This window comes from Trichomycterus rosablanca, chromosome 5 (genome assembly GCF_030014385.1).
Source record: "Trichomycterus rosablanca isolate fTriRos1 chromosome 5, fTriRos1.hap1, whole genome shotgun sequence".
Taxonomy (NCBI): Eukaryota; Metazoa; Chordata; class Actinopteri; order Siluriformes; family Trichomycteridae; genus Trichomycterus; species Trichomycterus rosablanca.
In genome coordinates, this window is record NC_085992.1 from 32820457 (window position 1) to 32841339 (window position 20883).

The following is a 20883-nucleotide window of genomic DNA, read 5'->3' on the forward strand; positions in this document are numbered from 1 at the left end:
TTTCCCTCATCTTCCCTTCTGTCTCTGCTTTACCCCTGTTCTTCCCCTTCCACCTTTTCCAGAAGCCGTAAAGACAGTTTGGAGAGCGAGAGCTCATCTGCTATAGTTCCTCATGAGCTGGTGAGGACACGTCAGCTGGAGAGCGTTCACCTCAAGTTTAATCAGGAGTCTGGAACTCTTCTCTCACTGTGCCTCAGGTAACGTACACCTCTTTATAAAATGAACATTTTCCTCTCGTATTCTTCCTTACTTTCTCTCTTCCCACATATTATATGTATCTGTTATGTACAGGAATGTAAATTCATCCATTGTCAGTTAGAAGAAGTGCAGAGGATTACACTTAATGAACACGGCTTCTATCAAGTGGCTGTCAACAACAGACGTACTTTAAGCCCTACATCATCATTCTAAAAATCACATGGCTGATCATGTTCTAATTTCCCAGCCAACAAACAAACAGATCAAGTCTTTAATACCAGTTCATACAAGCTCGGATATCAGTGGCATTAAAATGGGCAATCTCTTTTTGCTGAGATAAAAACAGAGATGAGATGATCTACCTTAAGTTATTACTGCTTACAAAGCTTTGAGCACTGGCCGGCTTATGCATAGTTTGTTTTTATGTGTATGATACCTGTCTGCACGGCTAACACAGCTAATATTTGAAAGTATATAGAATATTGTGTAGTAATTAACAGGTTACTTAGCGACAGCATGTGTGCTAAGTAAGCCAGTGGTACCACAGTGATCCAGATACTGGACGATTGATGGAAGGTCTCTGGTTTGAGCTCTACTACTGCCAAGTTGCCACTGTTGGGCCCCTGATCAAAGACCTTAATCCTCGGAGGCTTGCCATGTATTTGTTTACAGTTGTCTCTTTAGATAAAAGAGCCTGTTAAATTCTGTAAACATGAATGAAAATACTGACATTTACATGGACTGTCTTGCTACTGTATCACTGAGTATATAAAAATAGCAGTGACACCATTGGAATTGTACTAGTTGAACACCATTTAGTACGTCACACTTTCAACCTATAGCCCCATTTCGGGGTGACTAGAAGACATATTAATATAAGCCAGCCAGTAACAAGGGAAACCAGATGCTCCTCTGTGATTTTTTTTTGATTTTTTATTTGAATATTTCTGTCGTTCTTCTTTTCCTTAAAAATGACAGCACACCTGCCTTCTGTTTTCTAGCAAACTTAGTAGTGATCTGATATATTCAGTCCCATCTGAATTGGCATCACTGAATTACCATCATAAGAAACATTTGAAATGGTGTTTGAAACTATTTTTCTGGGCGCCCAGTTGGCGCAGTGGGATATTCTGCTAGCACACCAGCGCCGAGATTCTGAACTCCTGGGTTCAAAACTCTGCATTGCCACCGGTCGGTTGGGCGCCATCCAGCAGGCATAATTGGCAGTGCCTGCGGCAGACACTTTTCTGCTAGAGCGGGATGACCAGATTATGTGGGTGGGGACCTCAAACGCAGTGTAAGGACCCTGATTAGCAGATAGAGAGGCGCCTGTGCAGAGAGGGCTGCACGTGGGTCGGAGGAGGCGTTAGCAGCAATATACCCACCTCGACTGCAATCAGGGATCCCCCAGCAGCGGTTGAATTGAAAGGCACAGTCTTGAAGACTGATCAAAAGACCAGGGGCACTGTTGGCAAGGCGCGCTGTCTACCACCCCGCTGCCTGGTCAGGTGCTTAACAGACACAATCTGGCTGTGTCTGAGGGGGTGATTATTGGATAGGGTTTCCTTTCACTGCTATTTTAACAGGTGACGTCTGTTGTCCGGTCAAGGTGCCAGCACAAGAAGTGGAGGTACACATCTGGCCATTTTTATTGCCATAAGTTTCTCCACTTTTTGATGCTGTCTGTCAGCTTTATTACTTGTTCTAGGCTACGGGTATGAGCACTAGTTCAACCTTTGTAAGAATTCCAACACCTCTGCTATTCAATGCCAACTTAGATTTTTCTTTTTCTGTTAATTTCACCTGTTATAGAGGTCGCCTGCTTCATGGGAGGCACTTCACGTTTAAAAGTATAAATGGTGACACAGCAATCACTTTTGTATCCACTGGAGTGGAAGGTGCCTTTGCAACAGAGGAGCATCCGTACGCTGCACATGGACCATGGCTACAGGTAATACATATATGCTGTACTTTGTAGTATTGGGCATTAAAAATGAACTACACTGTGAGTACCTTTGCCCCTAACTTTGTCAAATGTTCAAATGTTTCAAATTCTTTCAGTGTTGGACAACTCAAGCCAACCATGTTTGTGTAGACCAGCTGAATGCACTGCAATATGTATAACAGTATAATAACCAATAATCACCTTTTCATATTACTGGTTGACAGAGTGCATATTTCTAGTTCCTGAATGGCATCATGTTATACAGATGCATAACTATGTACTTTTTGTATTCAGATTCTGCTCACTGAGGAGTTTGTTGAGCAGATGCTAGGTGATATTCAGGATCTGAGTATTCGTGAAGAGGTAAGTAATGATTGAATGCATGATGACGTTTGTTAAAAATAAAACAAGCCAGTGCACTGAATTCTATACTTTTCCTGTTTTTAAGTCCAAGCTACCAAAGGAGTACAGCTGGCCTGATAAGAAGCTGAAGATATCTGTCCTGCCTGATACTGTGTTTGACAGCCCACTGCAATAAGACAGAGAAGCAGTGCCTTCCCCCATGTCTCTAGAAAAAGTGTTGAGCTGTAAGTGCTCCAGAGAGACTCATGTGCCTACACACATTTGGAAGAAATGGACACAGATGCCTTTCTTCCTCTTAGCCATTCGCACAACACACTGAACATGTCTTTTTCCTTCACTTATGAAGCCTGTGATACATCATTTCACTTTCAATTTCCTTGTTAAATATGCTTGTTCCAATAGACTGGCTCTTTATTTGCAGACCCTTTATACACATGTGCCCATAGCCTACATGTAGAGGACAATCGAATATTCCACATGGTTACGCTGCTAAAAGACTTTTCATGCAGCTGGCTGTGGTGTGCATTAACTCTGAGGAGTATTTGCATCAGGTTAAAGAATGACTTGCCAATATTAAAATAACTCTTCTTTTGTGTTAAAGGACTGAGTTGAAAGCTTTTGTATATTTTTTGTTTTAAATTTTTTTATAAAGCTTTGATAGGGCCACTACATACAGTGTATATTCTGTATTTGTTAGGCATATTTACCCCTCTTGATTTTCTATATTTTTGCATATTTGTCACACTAAAAACGCAATGTAATAAAAGAAAAATGGAACATAGAAGAATTTTTAAGCATTAATTTCAAGAGGGCTTCTTGTTGCATATTCCAATTGAGCTTAGGCTTCAATTCATGGACTGTTGCCCTTACATTGTCCTTCAGAATTTTCTGGTATAGACCAGAATTCATGGATTCATCGCTTATGGCAAATTATCCACACAATCACACTACCACTTAACACCAGTTGCAACTGGACCCAGCCCACAAAACATCAAGCTCAGTAAGGTGTTTTTTGGCAGATGTGAGGTCACAGATGTTCACCTGGGTTCTTATGCTATTTCCTGAATCATAGATTGCTCTTAATTGAACCTAGCCATCAATAAAATTAGGTTTATTGGTTGATTAAGTTAGTGGGCAGTTACTTTTTTTTTTTACAAAAGGCCAAGTTAAGTGTACTTATTGTCTTTGTCTCAGTTTTACTTTAAAGATCTGAAACATTTCAGTATGACAAATGTGCAATAATAAAAGAAATTAGGATTGTCTGTGAAAAAAAAAATCTGTGTTTATTCGGAATACTACACAGGCGAGTCAGCTAGGTAAGTGTGCTAAAGAAATTGCTGTTATAGTAATTTAACATAGAAAATTGGCTTATCAATTGTCTAAACATCTTTGGTAAGTACAGCTACAGCATTCACCCCGCCAAGACTTATATAAACCAATTAGACTGTTGAAGTGTTTGGATGTGTATTGACACTGAGGTATTTAAACACCCCAGCAGCGCTGTTGCCCCTGATACACTCAAGCCTAAACAACACACTGTGTATAAATAATAATGATAATCTAATGTCGACGCACAGAGTCAGCCATTATATGGCGCCCCTTGAATTCATAGGGTTAATGGCCTTGTTCAAGCTGGGATTTGAACCTACAACCTTCTATCCAAAGCTTTACCCACTAGGCTCCTGCTCTAGGTATATGTGTACACACAATCAGTATGAGTTAATAGTCAAAGCCAATTTGGAGAAAAGAAACACAAAGAAGGAGTTTTTTTTGTCCAGCACAAATGCTAAAGTAAATAAAAACTAGCCCACACACAATCTGCTTATCCTGGAATGCATGGGCTAATTCTTCGTTCACCCTGCTGTAAAAGGTGGTGTAGCACATTTTAAGCCTTTACAAGTATCTTCCAAATCATTGATGATGATTTTGCTTTTTCTGTGCCACAAAACAATCCTGACTTTAATCTTTAAAATGTTCCCTTTACAAGGAAAATACTTTCTTGAATAGATAACGATGTTTTACTTCTTAGAGACAGTCTGTGTATAAAATGTTTGAATATGCCAAAGGTGTAATTCTGACTAAGAGAACTGATTTCTGTGTTAGAGAATTTACTGGTTTGTCCTGTCAGTCATTGTTTTACTGTCTGCTTATTACTTAGAGGAAGAGATGAAACGCTTGTTAATAAAAAGCAGTGTAAGAAATCACGTGTTTTGCAAGAACAGATTATAGCTGCTGGTCTGTGTTGTGTGAAAATAGACAGCCAAATGTTACCAGCAGCACTCACAAATTTGCTTTTCATGAAGGAAAGCACACTAATGAGTCAAACTGTAATTATCCATGCCCTGATATTTCATTGTAAAGCGAACGGCATGGGTTTGCTTAAGAAACACTAAATTGTAATGAACATCTATGCCAAAGTCAGTATTTAACCTGCATGGTCAGGTTTTGGATGTGGGATGTCTACAGCCCAAATGTATTTTCATGTCATGACACTCAAACATTGATTTTCTTCCATCATTTAAGTGTAATGGTTAACGTTTGAACACATTCCTGTTTCACACTGTTTTGTGGCTGTATCCGAAACATGTTTGGGGAGAGCAATAGGCCTTAATAATGTGTTAACTTTTTAGATACACATGCTCAATCGAAAGTTCAATCAGTTTTTACAAGATGTGTTTAAAATATTGTCTTTTTATTTGTATAATGTCTTTGTATAATGAAACTATCTGTTTTTGTTACCTTTAAGTGCATTAAAGTTTATTCACGTGCATGTTGTATATTTATTGTTGGTAAAATACTGCTGTTACTCATTTATTGTATTATGTCCTTTGCTATTTTGCTTTAGTTTGATAGCATGAGCTATACAAGTCTATTAATAATTTAGGAATAACATACTGAAGTACTGGTTAACACATTACTGTTTTTTTATTCTGGTAACTTGATTTGGCAAGTTACTTGTTTTTACCCCAGATGCCCTTGTTGACGCAATCCTCCACTAAATCTACAGATTTTGAGATGTTTTTTTTGCTTTGACTGGCAGTAGGTTACTATTATATACTACGAACCTTGTTGGACCACCACTAAACTTATTTTGCTTGAGAGGTGGACTATTTTCAGCACACTGACAGGGAAATGACAGTCATAAAAACATACTTAATGTGAGGCAGACTGGTGGTATTACTGATAGTGTAAGTACTGCAATATGGGTCCTCGGAATCTGGGTTTAAGCTCACGCCCAGACACTGAAAGATTTGGCATATTTTCCTCCTGTTTGCATTAGTACATTAGGCATGCAAAAGGTGGATTAGCAAATTTAAATTCCCCCTAGGTGTGAGTGTGTCATGCTTGGTGATGGATTGGTGTCCTATACACTTTGTAGTCTTGCCTCCTGTAATTATGTGTGGTGCCAGAGCCACCATGACCAAAATGAAGCTGTAATTGGCAATGAAAAGAATAACCATGTTGCTTGTTATTGGTAAAATTATTTATTTTTTGCTTGTGTCCATATAGGTTACATATTACATGTTACATTTTCCTCTAAAAAAAGATCTTTTGCACCAATGAAAATGTTAATTCTGTTAACATTACATAACATTAAAAGTAAATACACGAATTTGAGCTCGTGAACAGGTTTCGGCAAATTAAGTTACCACTGCGAACCTGTGAGGAGCAAAATGCATATCAGAACATACAATACATCAGTATTGTTGCTGACCATGTGTCTTGTTTTATGGTCACACTTTAGTTACTTCAAGCAAGATGAAGCATCATGTCACATTCTTAGGTAGAGTGGCTATTTCAAATTACCCCTAGGTGTTAGTAAATGGGTAATTAAGTGATGCCCAGGTACCTTATCAAAGGGGTATTCCTGTCTTGTGTCTGGGGTTTGCTGTAGGCTTCAACTTTTGTGTGACCCTTGGACAACAAAGAATCTGTCCTTTAAATGGATAGCATTGTTGCGACCAATGCTACAATCTAATGGTAAAGTAGTAAACATATACCTAACCAAACATGGAATATCAAACATAAGTGTCAAGAGTATAAAATATGTGCAATCGAAATGAAATATGAAGTATTAATATTAATGTGATTACTAAGTACAAAAGAACACACCGTGGTGTTAACGACAAGCTTTCCCTTTTAAAAAGAAGCCCCGCCCAGTTCAGAAAACCACGCCCCTTTTTAATGTCTGGGTTCAGTATGGGGTCACGTGACGATGGAAGAGACGGGAAGGGAAGGGAAGGGGGGTGTAAATGTGAAGTGTATCCTGAGTTGCAGTCCTGTGCCTGCATTCCTCTCATAAAGAATTTGCTTAAAGGGGAGAAAAATCATAAATAATAAGCCAGACGGAAAGCGAAATACGGAGAAAGGCGGCCGGGTTGCTTTCGGACTACAACTTTAAAGCTTGATGATGTTTTTGGCCGACGATCGCTGAGACGTTTGGATATTTGTGGTTTGGACGGGCTACAGCTTTATAAAGGAGTATACACATGAGAAGGAAAATAAACACATACGCCGTTTTAAATGCGCTTTAAACAGGAAAAACAAGATGGCTGGTGACAGTAAACGATAGACAGGACAGAACGCGATCGTCCTCTTTAAGAAGAAGAAAGCGATCGGGTTGAAATACATCAATATTTGAAGTGATTCAGGTTTGAACAAAAATGCTTGAGATTACGCCGATCGCTATTTTTAACTGAAATGATCGCGAAGCTCCGCTATCAGGCGCCGGCAGCTATATGATCGGATTAAACATGGAAAAGCAGAACATTTCCGAAACGAATTTAACGTCAAAAAACTACAGATAGCAAAAAAAAAACCCAGGAGTCTGAAGTGGAGTTTGAGCAGGAGATTTGTGTCCCTGTGATCGTGCGATTAACAGCTCCAAACGCGCATTAAGGATTTAGATGTTTCTATAAACCCCGATCGCGACTACAGAGGCAGATTGTTCTTCGACTTCCTTATAAAAACAGACTTGTTAAAACAACTACCGGGACATTTTCTACCTTAGGAATAAGATAAAGGTTTGATTCTTGTATAGAACTCATTTTTCATTGTACCCTGCGCAGCATTCACTTCGACAGAAGGCCCATTATAATGCCAGGGCAAATGTCATACGCCGTGGGCACAAATCACATTTATACATGATTGAGTGCTTCAGGCCGATCCTGCTTTTACTACACACACAGCACTGAAGCTCTTTCTGGACTGGAGATCTTTCTGATCTAAGCTCCTCTCATATGTGTTTTTAAACTCGGTTGTTATGGCTGCTGTGGTACATTTACCTACTTTGGAAAATCTATTTCAGTCTAACTGCTAAAATTATGCTGTAGACTGGAGCTATTTATCTTTCAACTTTAGCTTTCTGCAGATATAAACTTTGACGTCCATATACTATAATTGTTTTTGTTCAGACAAACTGGATTTCCAGTCTGGACTTTGTATTTGTGTTTAGAAAGTTTGAATTCGACTGCTAGACTATCTACACATGTAAGACTTGTGACGTCATAATATAGACTGGACTGGAATATCAGGGTTTTTCTCTGTGCACTTTAGCTCTTTGCCTAACAAGTACTCACACGAGTCTTCACATATTGATAGCTACTTCCTTGGTTTGGTTTCTTATAAACCAATATAGGTTTGCAATAACACTGTTGCAATCTGATTGCAACATTTAGGATTTTTAGATTCACACATACAGAATTAGTTGGCAGAGGATAAAAGAGACACACCTTTGATCGGCTTGACCGTGAAGGCGTATCACCAGCTGATGCCCGTTCTATGCCTTTTTACAAAAGGGTTTCATGACTATTACCGTGCGTTTAGTCACTCAAGGATTATTTTAAACGGTTTACTAGGCTCTGATTTAAATCTCGCTCAAAATGTCTTCTACCCAAGCATCTGAGATGGCTGAGAGTTGGAAGAACTGTTTTGAAGAGGAGCTCATCTGCCCCATATGTCTGCATGTGTTTGTGGAACCTGTGCAGCTGCCGTGCAAGCACAACTTCTGTCGTGGGTGTATAAGCGAAGCCTGGGCCAAAGACACAGGCCTAGTGCGCTGCCCGGAGTGCAATCACACTTACAATCAGAAGCCCAACCTCGAAAAGAACATCAAGCTGACCAACATTGTGGAGAAGTTCAACGCCTTAAATGCTGAGAAAGAGCCAGTCATCCCTCAGTGTATCCTGTGCAGACGGGGACCGGCAATTCCTGCACAGAAAGTTTGCCTCCGCTGCAACGCTCCCTGCTGCCCTTCGCATATTCAAACACACCTGCAGCAGCCCTCTCCAAATGCTGGACATATGCTGGTGGATGTTGAGGACGTACGAGCCTGGAGATGCCCTCAGCATGATGAGTACAGATTGTATCACTGTGAGGTTGAGCAGGTGGCTGTGTGCCAGTACTGCTGCTTTTCCAGATGTGCAGCCAGCCATGGTCAGGCTTTCTGTGACATTGAAGTGCGTCAGAATGACATACGGGTGAGTAATGTGGCTTTTAAATTGTTCCAATGTCATTCTTAACTAGTCAAAATGGTGGCCTGAGCTTTGAGCACTTGTAAGGAGTATAGCCTTCCTGATCAGACATGGTCTTACAATGACAAGGCAAATCACACTTATGAGGTTAAAGAAAGTAATAAAAAAACCGGCTTGGTTATGAATAAAAAACATAATTAATATTTAAATATCTTTCATAGGCATTTAAACTTGTAAGTACTTCTATAACTGTAATTACAAAATGAAATATTGTGATGTTTATTGGCAAACAATGATTTACTGTAAAAATTTTACTGTAGATTTTACAGTACATGACCGGCACTGTTGGTAATTACCCAACTTGGTGGCTACCAATTTAAGTGAATAACAATAACTTAGTGAATAACAGTAACTTAGTGAATAACAGTAACTTAGTGGATACCAATTTAAGTGAATAACAGTAACTTAGTGAATAACAGTAACTTAGTGAATAACAGTAACTTAGTGGATACCAATTTAGTTGAATAACAGTAACTTAGTGGATACCAATTTAGTTGAATAACAGTAACTTAGTGGATACCAATTTAAGTGAATAACAGTAACTTAGTGAATACCAATTTAGTTGAATAACAGTAACTTAGTGGATACCAATTTAGTTGAATAACAGTAACTTAGTGGAAACCAATTTAAGTGAATAACAGTAACTTAGTGAATACCAATTTAGTTGAATAACAGTAACTTAGTGAATACCAATTTAGTTGAATAACAGTAACTTAGTGGATACCAATTTAAGTGAATAACAGTAACTTAGTGAATACCAATTTAGTTGAATAACAGTAACTTAGTGAATACCAATTTAGTTGAATAACAGTAACTTAGTGAATACCAATTTAAGTGAATAACAGTAACTTAGTGGATACCAATTTAGTTGAATAACAGTAACTTAGTGAATACCAATTTAGTTGAATAACAGTAACTTAGTGGATACCAATTTAAGTGAATAACAGTAACTTAGTGAATACCAATTTAGTTGAATAACAGTAACTTAGTGAATACCAATTTAGTTGAATAACAGTAACTTAGTGAATACCAATTTAGTTGAATAACAGTAACTTAGTGAATACCAATTTAAGTGAATAACAGTAACTTAGTGGATACCAATTTAGTTGAATAACAGTAACTTAGTGGATACCAATTTAGTTGAATAACAGTAACTTAGTGGATACCAATTTAGTTGAATAACAGTAACTTAGTGAATACCAATTTAGTTGAATAACAGTAACTTAGTGGATACCAATTTAAGTGAATAACAGTAACTTAGTGAATACCAATTTAGTTGAATAACAGTAACTTAGTGAATACCAATTTAGTTGAATAACAGTAACTTAGTGAATACCAATTTAGTTGAATAACAGTAACTTAGTGGATACCAATTTAGTTGAATAACAGTAACTTAGTGAATACCAATTTAGTTGAATAACAGTAACTTAGTGAATACCAATTTAAGTGAATAACAGTAACTTAGTGGATACCAATTTAGTTGAATAACAGTAACTTAGTGAATACCAATTTAGTTGAATAACAGTAACTTAGTGGATACCAATTTAAGTGAATAACAGTAACTTAGTGAATACCAATTTAGTTGAATAACAGTAACTTAGTGAATACCAATTTAGTTGAATAACAGTAACTTAGTGAATACCAATTTAGTTGAATAACAGTAACTTAGTGAATACCAATTTAAGTGAATAACAGTAACTTAGTGGATACCAATTTAGTTGAATAACAGTAACTTAGTGAATACCAATTTAGTTGAATAACAGTAACTTAGTGAATACCAATTTAGTTGAATAACAGTAACTTAGTGAATACCAATTTAAGTGAATAACAGTAACTTAGTGGATACCAATTTAGTTGAATAACAGTAACTTAGTGAATACCAATTTAGTTGAATAACAGTAACTTAGTGGATACCAATTTAAGTGAATAACAGTAACTTAGTGGATACCAATTTAGTTGAATAACAGTAACTTAGTGAATACCAATTTAGTTGAATAACAGTAACTTAGTGGATACCAATTTAAGTGAATAACAGTAACTTAGTGGATACCAATTTAGTTGAATAACAGTAACTTAGTGAATACCAATTTAGTTGAATAACAGTAACTTAGTGGATACCAATTTAAGTGAATAACAGTAACTTAGTGAATACCAATTTAGTTGAATAACAGTAACTTAGTGAATACCAATTTAGTTGAATAACAGTAACTTAGTGAATACCAATTTAGTTGAATAACAGTAACTTAGTGGATACCAATTTAAGTGAATAACAGTAACTTAGTGAATACCAATTTAGTTGAATAACAGTAACTTAGTGAATACCAATTTAGTTGAATAACAGTAACTTAGTGGATACCAATTTAAGTGAATAACAGTAACTTAGTGGATACCAATTTAAGTGAATAACAGTAACTTAGTGAATACCAATTTAGTTGAATAACAGTAACTTAGTGAATACCAATTTAGTTGAATAACAGTAACTTAGTGGATACCAATTTAAGTGAATAACAGTAACTTAGTGAATACCAATTTAGTTGAATAACAGTAACTTAGTGGATACCAATTTAGTTGAATAACAGTAACTTAGTGGATACCAATTTAGTTGAATAACTAACTTAGTGGATACCAATTTAAGTGAATAACAGTAACTTAGTGGATACCAATTTAGTTGAATAACAGTAACTTAGTGGATACCAATTTAGTTGAATAACAGTAACTTAGTGGATACCAATTTAGTTGAATAACAGTAACTTAGTGGATACCAATTTAGTTGAATAACAGTAACTTAGTGGATACCAATTTAAGTGAATAACAGTAACTTAGTGGATACCAATTTAGTTGAATAACAGTAACTTAGTGGATACCAATTTAAGTGAATAACAGTAACTTAGTGGATACCAATTTAAGTGAATAACAGTAACTTAGTGGATACCAATTTAGTTGAATAACAGTAACTTAGTGGATACCAATTTAAGTGAATAACAGTAACTTAGTGGATACCAATTTAAGTGAATAACAGTAACTTAGTGAATACCAATTTAGTTGAATAACAGTAACTTAGTGAATACCAATTTAGTTGAATAACAGTAACTTAGTGGAAACCAATTTAAGTGAATAACAGTAACCCAGTGGACGAAGTGGTAAATGTTTAATTAATTCACTATTTATTATCTATTTTGACAGGTAATTGGTATATTCTGTTTCCAATAAAGTTCAGTGAAAAAGTTATAGTAAAGTCATAGTAAATAGGTTTGCTATGAATAAGTTTTGCTTTATTAGGAGCAACACCTAGAAATTCCAGCTATATTGTATTGTTTAGCAAGGAACTGCTTTAAAAAACATACTTCATTAGAATCTGCATTATAAAACAAGAAAACCTAGGTTATAACTATTACAAAGTGAAACATATTAAATTATCTGACTTTTGCATATTATGAGGCAAAAACATTAGCATGTAATTATTAAAATATAAAACTGTTGATTTCGAAGTGTCTACAATATCAAAATTAAAGCAAATAAATAAAAAATGAACAAGCTATACAGTAGCATGAGGAAGCACAGAAAGGTTAGAGACATTTGCTTTAGCTAACTCCAATGAACTAAAAGTAGCTAACAAATTATTGTTTGTTAATGTTCTTAAAGGTTAAACTGTTGAAAACAGGATGTTAAACTTTGTCTTTGATAAAGACAGCTGAAACTCACATCTTTAGGTAGAACTGTTGCTCGCAAGTAAACTTAATGCTTTTTATTAAGTCAGCATTATTAATGTTTAAGCTAATAAAACCATCCGATAATGTAAGCATTAATGTTGAAATAGCTGTTACACCTTACCTTACTTAAAATATCTCAAGAAATCTAGCTAACTAGCCTCACGCAGAATGTATAGAAGCAGGCAATTTAAAATATAATTACTAAAAGTAATTTTGTCTAGCGAGGTGTATTTTTATAAATATGACCACGATCCAGTTGGCCATGGAGCAGCAGCAAACAGTCCTACAAACATGGGTCATAAATTTACATACAGCATTTGAATGGGAGGGGGCATGGTTGTTTGTGCCAAACAGGATGGCTCAGTTGTGTCACAAATTGTTGATTGTCTGTCTGGGATTTTCACACACAACAGCCTTTTGAGTTTTAAAAAATGGTTTAAAAAATCAAAATCATGTATTATATGTCAGTTCTGTAGGCAGAAATGCCTTGTTGACGAAAGATCACAGGAGAATAGCAAAACTGGCAGACAGAATGGCTCTGGTAACCACTTTTATCTCTGTGATGAGCCTCAGTTAATGTTTACATTACACAACATGGTAATGGTATGGTTGTTTGGGCCCCAACAGACTTGTTTGAGTATCTTAGAAAAACACACCAGTCCTTGGCTCACACAGTTACCTGGTTCACGCAGTTCACACGGAATGGTGTAAAAAATTCACAAATCCAGCAAGTGGCAGATTTGTGAGCTTTGTTAATAAGGAAAGGTCAGAGGGCAATGGCCAGACCGGTTTGAGTGAACAGGAAGACTATAGAAACGTACATAACCACTCATGTTTAACTATGTCAGGCAGACTTCCCTTAAGGGAGATGGGCTACAACGGCAGACTACCATATCAGGTTCTACTTCTGTCAGAGAAAAACAGAAATCCGAGGCTACAGTGGGCACAGGCTTACCTAAACTGGACAGTAAAAAAACATTAAATCCTGATTTTTGCAGCTACATGCAGAAAGTAAGGTCAGAATAGAGCGTTAACAACCTGCACTCCAGTCTCCAGTGTTCCAGCTGTGTTTCTAATAAAGTGATCATTTGTGAGGTAATGCACTGACAATGCAGGAGAAGGCCTGGCTTGTATTCTGTGTTACAATTCATTCCAAAGTTTTGACGTCAGGGCTTTGTGCAGGTCACTGGAGTTTCTCCATATCATGCTTGTCAAACCATGCCCTTATGGACCTCGCATTATGGACCTGTGTACAGGGATGTATTCCAGCTGGGACAAGCAAGGCTTTCCCTTTGCAAACTGTTGCCACAAAGTGAGCAGCATTATTTATAACTGATTGTATTTAATAATTAGGGGTTTCCAAATTCTTTTGGTTAGATTGTGTATCTGAGACTGCAGTTAAATACAGGAGACAAATCAAATATATTTCAAAGCTGTTTGGCCTAATGCAAACCAAACACTTTCTTATTGGTTATTATAGATGTAATAACATAATAACAAAACGTCTATTATAGTGAATTAAGTCTAGGTCCCGAATAGATCCCTACCATTAGAAGAGCTGTCCAGGGTGACAAATATTATCGTTTAAATACTTCTGTTTGTTTGAGATTTTGATATCACAGTAAATTAGAATAAAAAACATATTTTGCTGCTGACCTTGCCATGGAAAAGAAGAAAAAAAACCCATTGGATTTTAGACACTTTAATCTTTGTTGTGAATGCTACCAAGTTGTTTTTAATATTGCTTTAAGTCAGCCTGGATGTGTCAGCGTGAGATCATACTGAAATAAGATTCCTACCACCAATCATTTGCTGCCTGTTATAGTATGTAACACTGTTGTAAAGGCACTTAGACTTTTCTGAGTAGTATGGTTATCCTCAAATGTATTAGTTATTATATATTGTAATAATAATGTTATATTTTCTATCACTCAGCCCAAACCATGGTTCTACTTAAATGGGTGCTATATGTTGTATACAGAGCTATTTGAGATTAACGAATGTTTAACAAAAAATGAGTGGCTACTTTGCAATGGATTCTGTTCTAAACTCTGATCAAAACAATATCAAAAACAATACACTGCTGGCCTAATCATTTTTGTTGGAAGTGCATTTAGTTTAATAGCTCAGCAAATGCAAAATTCCTTATTTATGATTTTAATTCTTTAAGTTTTAGGTAATGATTAAAATGAGCAATACTCATTATCAGATTACTAACGTATGAAGTAGGTTTTTATTTACAAATACCATTTCCAGAAAAGCTGGGACACTTCTTTTTTTTTAAAATACAATAAAAACTAAAATCTGTAATGTGTTAATACACTTGAATTTACTTTATTTAACAGAAAAAAATATTTTTCGTGTTTTCGGAAGTTTCCATTTTCTTCTGGTCCACCTCAGATGAATCTGGTCGCAGCAACACACACTAACACACCACCACCATGTCAGTGTCACTGCAGTGCTGAGGATGACCCACCACCTAAATAATACCTGCTCTGTAGTGGTCCTGGGAGAGTCCTGACCATTGAAGAACAGGGTAAAGGGGGCTAACAAAGCATGTAGAGAAACAGATGGACTACAGTCAGTAATTGTAGTACTACAAAGTGCTTCTATATGGTAAGTGGAGCTGATAAAATGGACAGTGAGTGTAGAAACAAGGAGGTGGTTTTAATGTTATGGCTGATCGGTGTAAATCTACTTCACAATTATATGTAAACCAACAATTACTCCAAAAAGTATATATCCAATGAATATGATTTCCAGAAAAGTTGGGACACTTTTTTTTTAAATACAATAAAAACTAAAATCTGTAATGTGTTAATACACTTGAATTTACTTTATATAACAGAAAAAAATAACAAAGAAATTATTTTTCGTGTTTTCGGAAGTTTCCACTTTCTTCTGGTCCACCTCAGATGAATCTGGGCCCAGAGAACTTTTTGTTCCAGAGAACAAAATTGCTCAATGGCTTCCTTTTTGCATAATACAGTTTCAGGTTGCATTTCCTGATGTAGCAGTGAACTGTGTTAAGTGACAATGAGCCCGAGCCCACGTGGCTTTGTCCATCACAGTAGCATGACAGTTTTTCAAACAATACCACAGATGTCTTGATGGTCATGCACACTCAGCAGTTGTTTCCATCCTTGGCCTTTATGCATCAAGATTTCCCCTGACTTCCTAGATCTTTTAATGATATTATGGACTGTAGATGGTGAAACATTATCTGAGAAACATCGTCTTTGAACTAACACATCTCTCATGAAGTTTGGCATAAAGTGGTGAATCATGACCCATTCTTGCTTACAAAGACTAAGCCTTTGGTAGATGCTCCTTTTATACTCAATTTTAACAACCTCATCTGTTACTAGTTAAACTGCTAATTGTGGAACCATCCAAAACAGAGATAATTTTATAACCTTGTCCTATTTTGCCACTGTCCCAACTGTCTCAATTCAAATATTAACTGTTAGCTGTTGAAAATGATATACCATCCATAATACATATTCAGCTATTTATTACTACAACTGATAAACGAATACATAATGTGTAACTACCAGACAATAAATTGAAAGGTGAGGTCTGAACAAATGTGAGAACCTCCGCAGAACTCTTTCATTTGGCCATGTGACAGTGACAGATATGTAGAAAAGAAAAGTAGCTAAGACACACTGGAGTGTATGAGGAAGACTGCATGGTGTTTTAGCAGCTGCCTTCCAAAGAATAATGAGCTGTTGTGAGGTGAGCTGCTGCCGGACTTGGCAGGCACTACTTCTGGATGCGTGGAGGAATGCTTTTCAGATGGGCAATGTGTCATGGGTCCTAAAGCGGCCAAGACTCAGCAAACAGGAGTGGGGTGAGTCGGGAGGGGGTCGAGCTTGCACTGCTCACAGCTGCTGGAAGACACACACATCCCTCTGTTCTCTCTTTATCAGCTACGCTCGCACACACACATATTACATACATGTATTATATATATATACAGTATATATATATATATATATATATATATATATATATATATATATACAGTGTATCACAAAAGTGAGTACACCCCTCACATTTCTGCAGATATTTAAGTATATCTTTTCCTGGGACAACACTGACAAAATGACACTTTGACACAATGAAAAGTAGTCTGTGTGCAGCTTATATAACAGTGTAAATTTATTCTTCCCTCAAAATAACTCAATATACAGCCATTAATGTCTAAACCACTGGCAACAAAAGTGAGTACACCCCTAAGAGACTACACCCCTCAATGTCCAAATTGAGCACTGCTTGTCATTTTCCCTCCAAAATGTCATGTGATTTGTTAGTTTTACTAGGTCTCAGGTGTGCATAGGGAGCAGGTGTGTAGTACAGCTCTCACACTCTCTCATACTGGTCACTGAAAGTTCCAACATGACACCTCATGGCAAAGAACTCTCTGAGGATCTTAAAAGACGAATTGTTGCGCTACATGAAGATGGCCAAGGCTACAAGAAGATTGCCAACACCCTGAAACTGAGCTGCAGCACAGTGGCCAAGATCATCCAGCGTTTTAAAAGAGCAGGGTCCACTCAGAACAGACCTCGCGTTGGTCGTCCAAAGAAGCTGAGTGCACGTGCTCAGCGTCACATCCAACTGGTGTCTCTGAAAGATAGGCGCAGGAGTGCTGTCAGCATTGCTGCAGAGATTGAAAAGGTGGGGGGTCAGCCTGTCAGTGCTCAGACCATACGCCGCACACTACATCAAATTGGTCTGCATGGCTGTCACCCCAGAAGGAAGCCTCTTCTGAGGTCTCTACACAAGAAAGCCCGCAATCAGTTTGCTGAAGACATGTCAACAAAGGACATGGATTACTGGAACCATGTCCTATGGTCTGATGAGACCAAGATTAATTTGTTTGGTTCAGATGGTCTCAAGCATGTGTGGCGGCAATCAGGTGAGGAGTACAAAGATAAGTGTGTCATGCCTACAGTCAAGCATGGAGGTGGGAATGCCATGGTCTGGGGCTGCATGAGTGCAGCAGGTGTTGGGGAGTTACATTTCATTGAGGGACACATGAACTCCAATATGTACTGTGAAATACTGAAGCAGAGCATGATCCCCTCCCTCCGGAAACTAGGTCGCAGGGCAGTGTTCCAGCATGATAATGACCCCAAACACACCTCTAAGACGACCACTGCTTTATTGAAGAGGCTGAGGGTAAAGGTGATGGACTGGCCAAGCATGTCTCCAGACCTAAACCCAATAGAACATCTTTGGGGCATCCTCAAGCGGAAGGTGGAGGAGCACAAAGTCTCGAATATCCGCCAGCTCCGTGATGTCGTCATGGAGGAGTGGAAAAGCATTCCAGTGGCAACCTGTGAAGCTCTGGTAAACTCCATGCCCAGGAGAGTTAAGGCAGTTCTGGGAAATAATGGTGGCCACACAAAATATTGACACTTTAGGAACTTTCACTAAGGGGTGTACTCACTTTTGTTGCCGGTGGTTTAGACATTAATGGCTGTATATTGAGTTATTTTGAGGGAAGAATAAATTTACACTGTTATATAAGCTGCACACAGACTACTTTTCATTGTGTCAAAGTGTCATTTTGTCAGTGTTGTCCCATGAAAAGATATACTTAAATATCTGCAGAAATGTGAGGGGTGTACTCACTTTTGTGATACACTGTATATATATATATATATACAGTATATATATATATATATATATATATATATATATATATATATATATATATATATATACAGTGTATCACAAAAGTGAGTACACCCCTCACATTTCTGCAGATATTTAAGTATATCTTTTCATGGGACAACACTGACAAAATGACACTTTGACACAATGAAAAGTAGTCTGTGTGCAGCTTATATAACAGTGTAAATTTATTCTTCCCTCAAAATAACTCAATATACAGCCATTAATGTCTAAACCACCGGCAACAAAGGTGAGTACACCCCTAAGAGACTACACCCCTAAATGTCCAAATTGAGCACTGCTTGTCATTTTCCCTCCAAAATGTCATGTGATTCGTTAGTGTTACTAGGTCTCAGGTGTGCATAGGGAGCAGGTGTGTTCAATTTAGTAGTACAGCTCTCACACTCTCTCATACTGGTCACTGAAAGTTCCAACATGGCACCTCATGGCAAAGAACTCTCTGAGGATCTTAAAAGACGAATTGTTGCGCTACATGAAGATGGCCAAGGCTACAAGAAGATTGCCAACACCCTGAAACTGAGCTGCAGCACAGTGGCCAAGATCATCCAGCGTTTTAAAAGAGCAGGGTCCACTCAGAACAGACCTCGCGTTGGTCGTCCAAAGAAGCTGAGTGCACGTGCTCAGCGTCACATCCAACTGCTGTCTTTGAAAGATAGGCGCAGGAGTGCTGTCAGCATTGCTGCAGAGATTGAAAAGGTGGGGGGTCAGCCTGTCAGTGCTCAGACCATACGCCGCACACTACATCAAATTGGTCTGCATGGCTGTCACCCCAGAAGGAAGCCTCTTCTGAAGTCTCTACACAAGAAAGCCCGCAAACAGTTTGCTGAAGACATGTCAACAAAGGACATGGATTACTGGAACCATGTCCTATGGTCTGATGAGACCAAGATTAATTTGTTTGGTTCAGATGGTCTCAAGCATGTGTGGCGGCAATCAGGTGAGGAGTACAAAGATAAGTGTGTCATGCCTACAGTCAAGCATGGTGGTGGGAATGCCATGGTCTGGGGCTGCATGAGTGCAGCAGGTGTTGGGGAGTTACATTTCATTGAGGGACACATGAACTCCAATATGTACTGTGAAATACTGAGCAGAGCATGATCCCCTCCCTCCGGAAACTGGGTCGCAGGGCAGTGTTCCAGCATGATAATGACCCCAAACACACCTCTAAGACGACCACTGCTTTATTGAAGAGGCTGAGGGTAAAGGTGATGGACTGGCCAAGCATGTCTCCAGACCTAAACCCAATCGAACATCTTTGGGGCATCCTCAAGCGGAAGGTGGAGGAGTGCAAAGTCTCGAATATCCGCCAGCTCCGTGATGTCGTCATGGAGGAGTGGAAAAGCATTCCAGTGGCAACCTGTGAAGCTCTGGTAAACTCCATGCCCAGGAGAGTTAAGGCAGTTCTGGGAAATAATGGTGGCCACACAAAATATTGACACTTCAGGAACTTTCATTAAGGGGTGTACTCACTTTTGTTGCCGGTGGTTTAGACATTAATGGCTGTATATTGAGTTATTTTGAGGGAAGAATAAATTTACACTGTTATATAAGCTGCACACAGACTACTTTTCATTGTGTCAAAGTGTCATTTTGTCAGTGTTGTCCCATGAAAAGATATACTTAAATATCTGCAGAAATGTGAGGGGTGTACTCACTTTTGTGATACACTGTAGTTCGGGGGCTAAGTTCCAGGCATAGGCAGGAAGGGTGTGACCCTAGTCCCCTCTTTATTCCTCCACCAAACACACAAATGGCTTCTCATTCTTGGCAGGGATGAGATCATATGGGCCCCCTGGAGGAAGTGGGGTTTGTGTTGCTGAACTGTTGCATTTGTCATATCTTTCCGCCCCATATATATTTTTTTGTTTTGTACCTAGCTGCTGTATAAAAAGGGTCAGAACGACAGGACGATTTATGATGGTTTATAACATAAAAAAGGCTTTTTTAAACTTGTGAAGAGCATTGACAACAGCACTTAACAATCATTACACGATGCCATGTAGGACAGAGTTATGGTTGTTGGTTGTGGGTGTTTTGAGCCAATTAAGCATTACTGTGCATTCATTTCCAAATGCGTGTTTCACAGACATGTTCTAAAAAGCTTTATATGTTGATTTATGCTGTAGAGGTACAGGAATTTAAATCTAATATGCAAAAGACAAGTTCAGACAGTGTTGTGCTTGCCATAGTTAGCAGCAGGTAGGACTGAATTGATTTGAAAAAACGTATGCAAAATGTTTTGATGTGTTGCCCAGGCATGGGAAGTTTCACATTTAAGGGGACCTGGGGATTGTTGCAAAAGTGAACCAAAATCACCCAAGAACCGTTAATATGTTGAGATACTGTATGTTATATCATAAGTAATTTTTGTTTTTTCAAACAGTGCATTAAATGCTGCCAGTTTTAGAACTGAATCAGTCATGTTCAT

General features: G+C 38.0%; 2 protein-coding genes across 4 annotated transcripts in view; both read left to right on the plus strand.

The window, feature by feature from the left end:
* The window catches only part of sufu (suppressor of fused homolog (Drosophila)), a 30450-nt gene extending 25176 nt beyond the window's left edge, over window positions 1–5274 (plus strand). For 2 of the 3 annotated variants that reach the window (XM_062996015.1, XM_062996016.1), the window contains 4 exons: window positions 63–197; window positions 2011–2149; window positions 2438–2506; window positions 2592–5274. In XM_062996015.1, coding sequence (XP_062852085.1) covers window positions 63–197; window positions 2011–2149; window positions 2438–2506; window positions 2592–2681 — 433 coding nt within the window. In that variant the 3' untranslated portion in view covers window positions 2682–5274. Of the gene's footprint in view, window positions 1–62; window positions 276–2010; window positions 2150–2437; window positions 2507–2591 lie in introns of those variants that run through there. The other variant, XM_062996017.1, reaches the window with a different exon arrangement.
* Window positions 5275–8184: 2910 nt separating this feature from the next.
* The window catches only part of trim8a (tripartite motif containing 8a), a 34433-nt gene continuing 21734 nt past the window's right edge, over window positions 8185–20883 (plus strand). Inside the window, exon 1 of the mRNA XM_062996018.1 lies at window positions 8185–8985. Coding sequence (XP_062852088.1) covers window positions 8389–8985 — 597 coding nt within the window. The 5' untranslated portion in view covers window positions 8185–8388. The remainder of the gene's footprint in view (window positions 8986–20883) is intronic.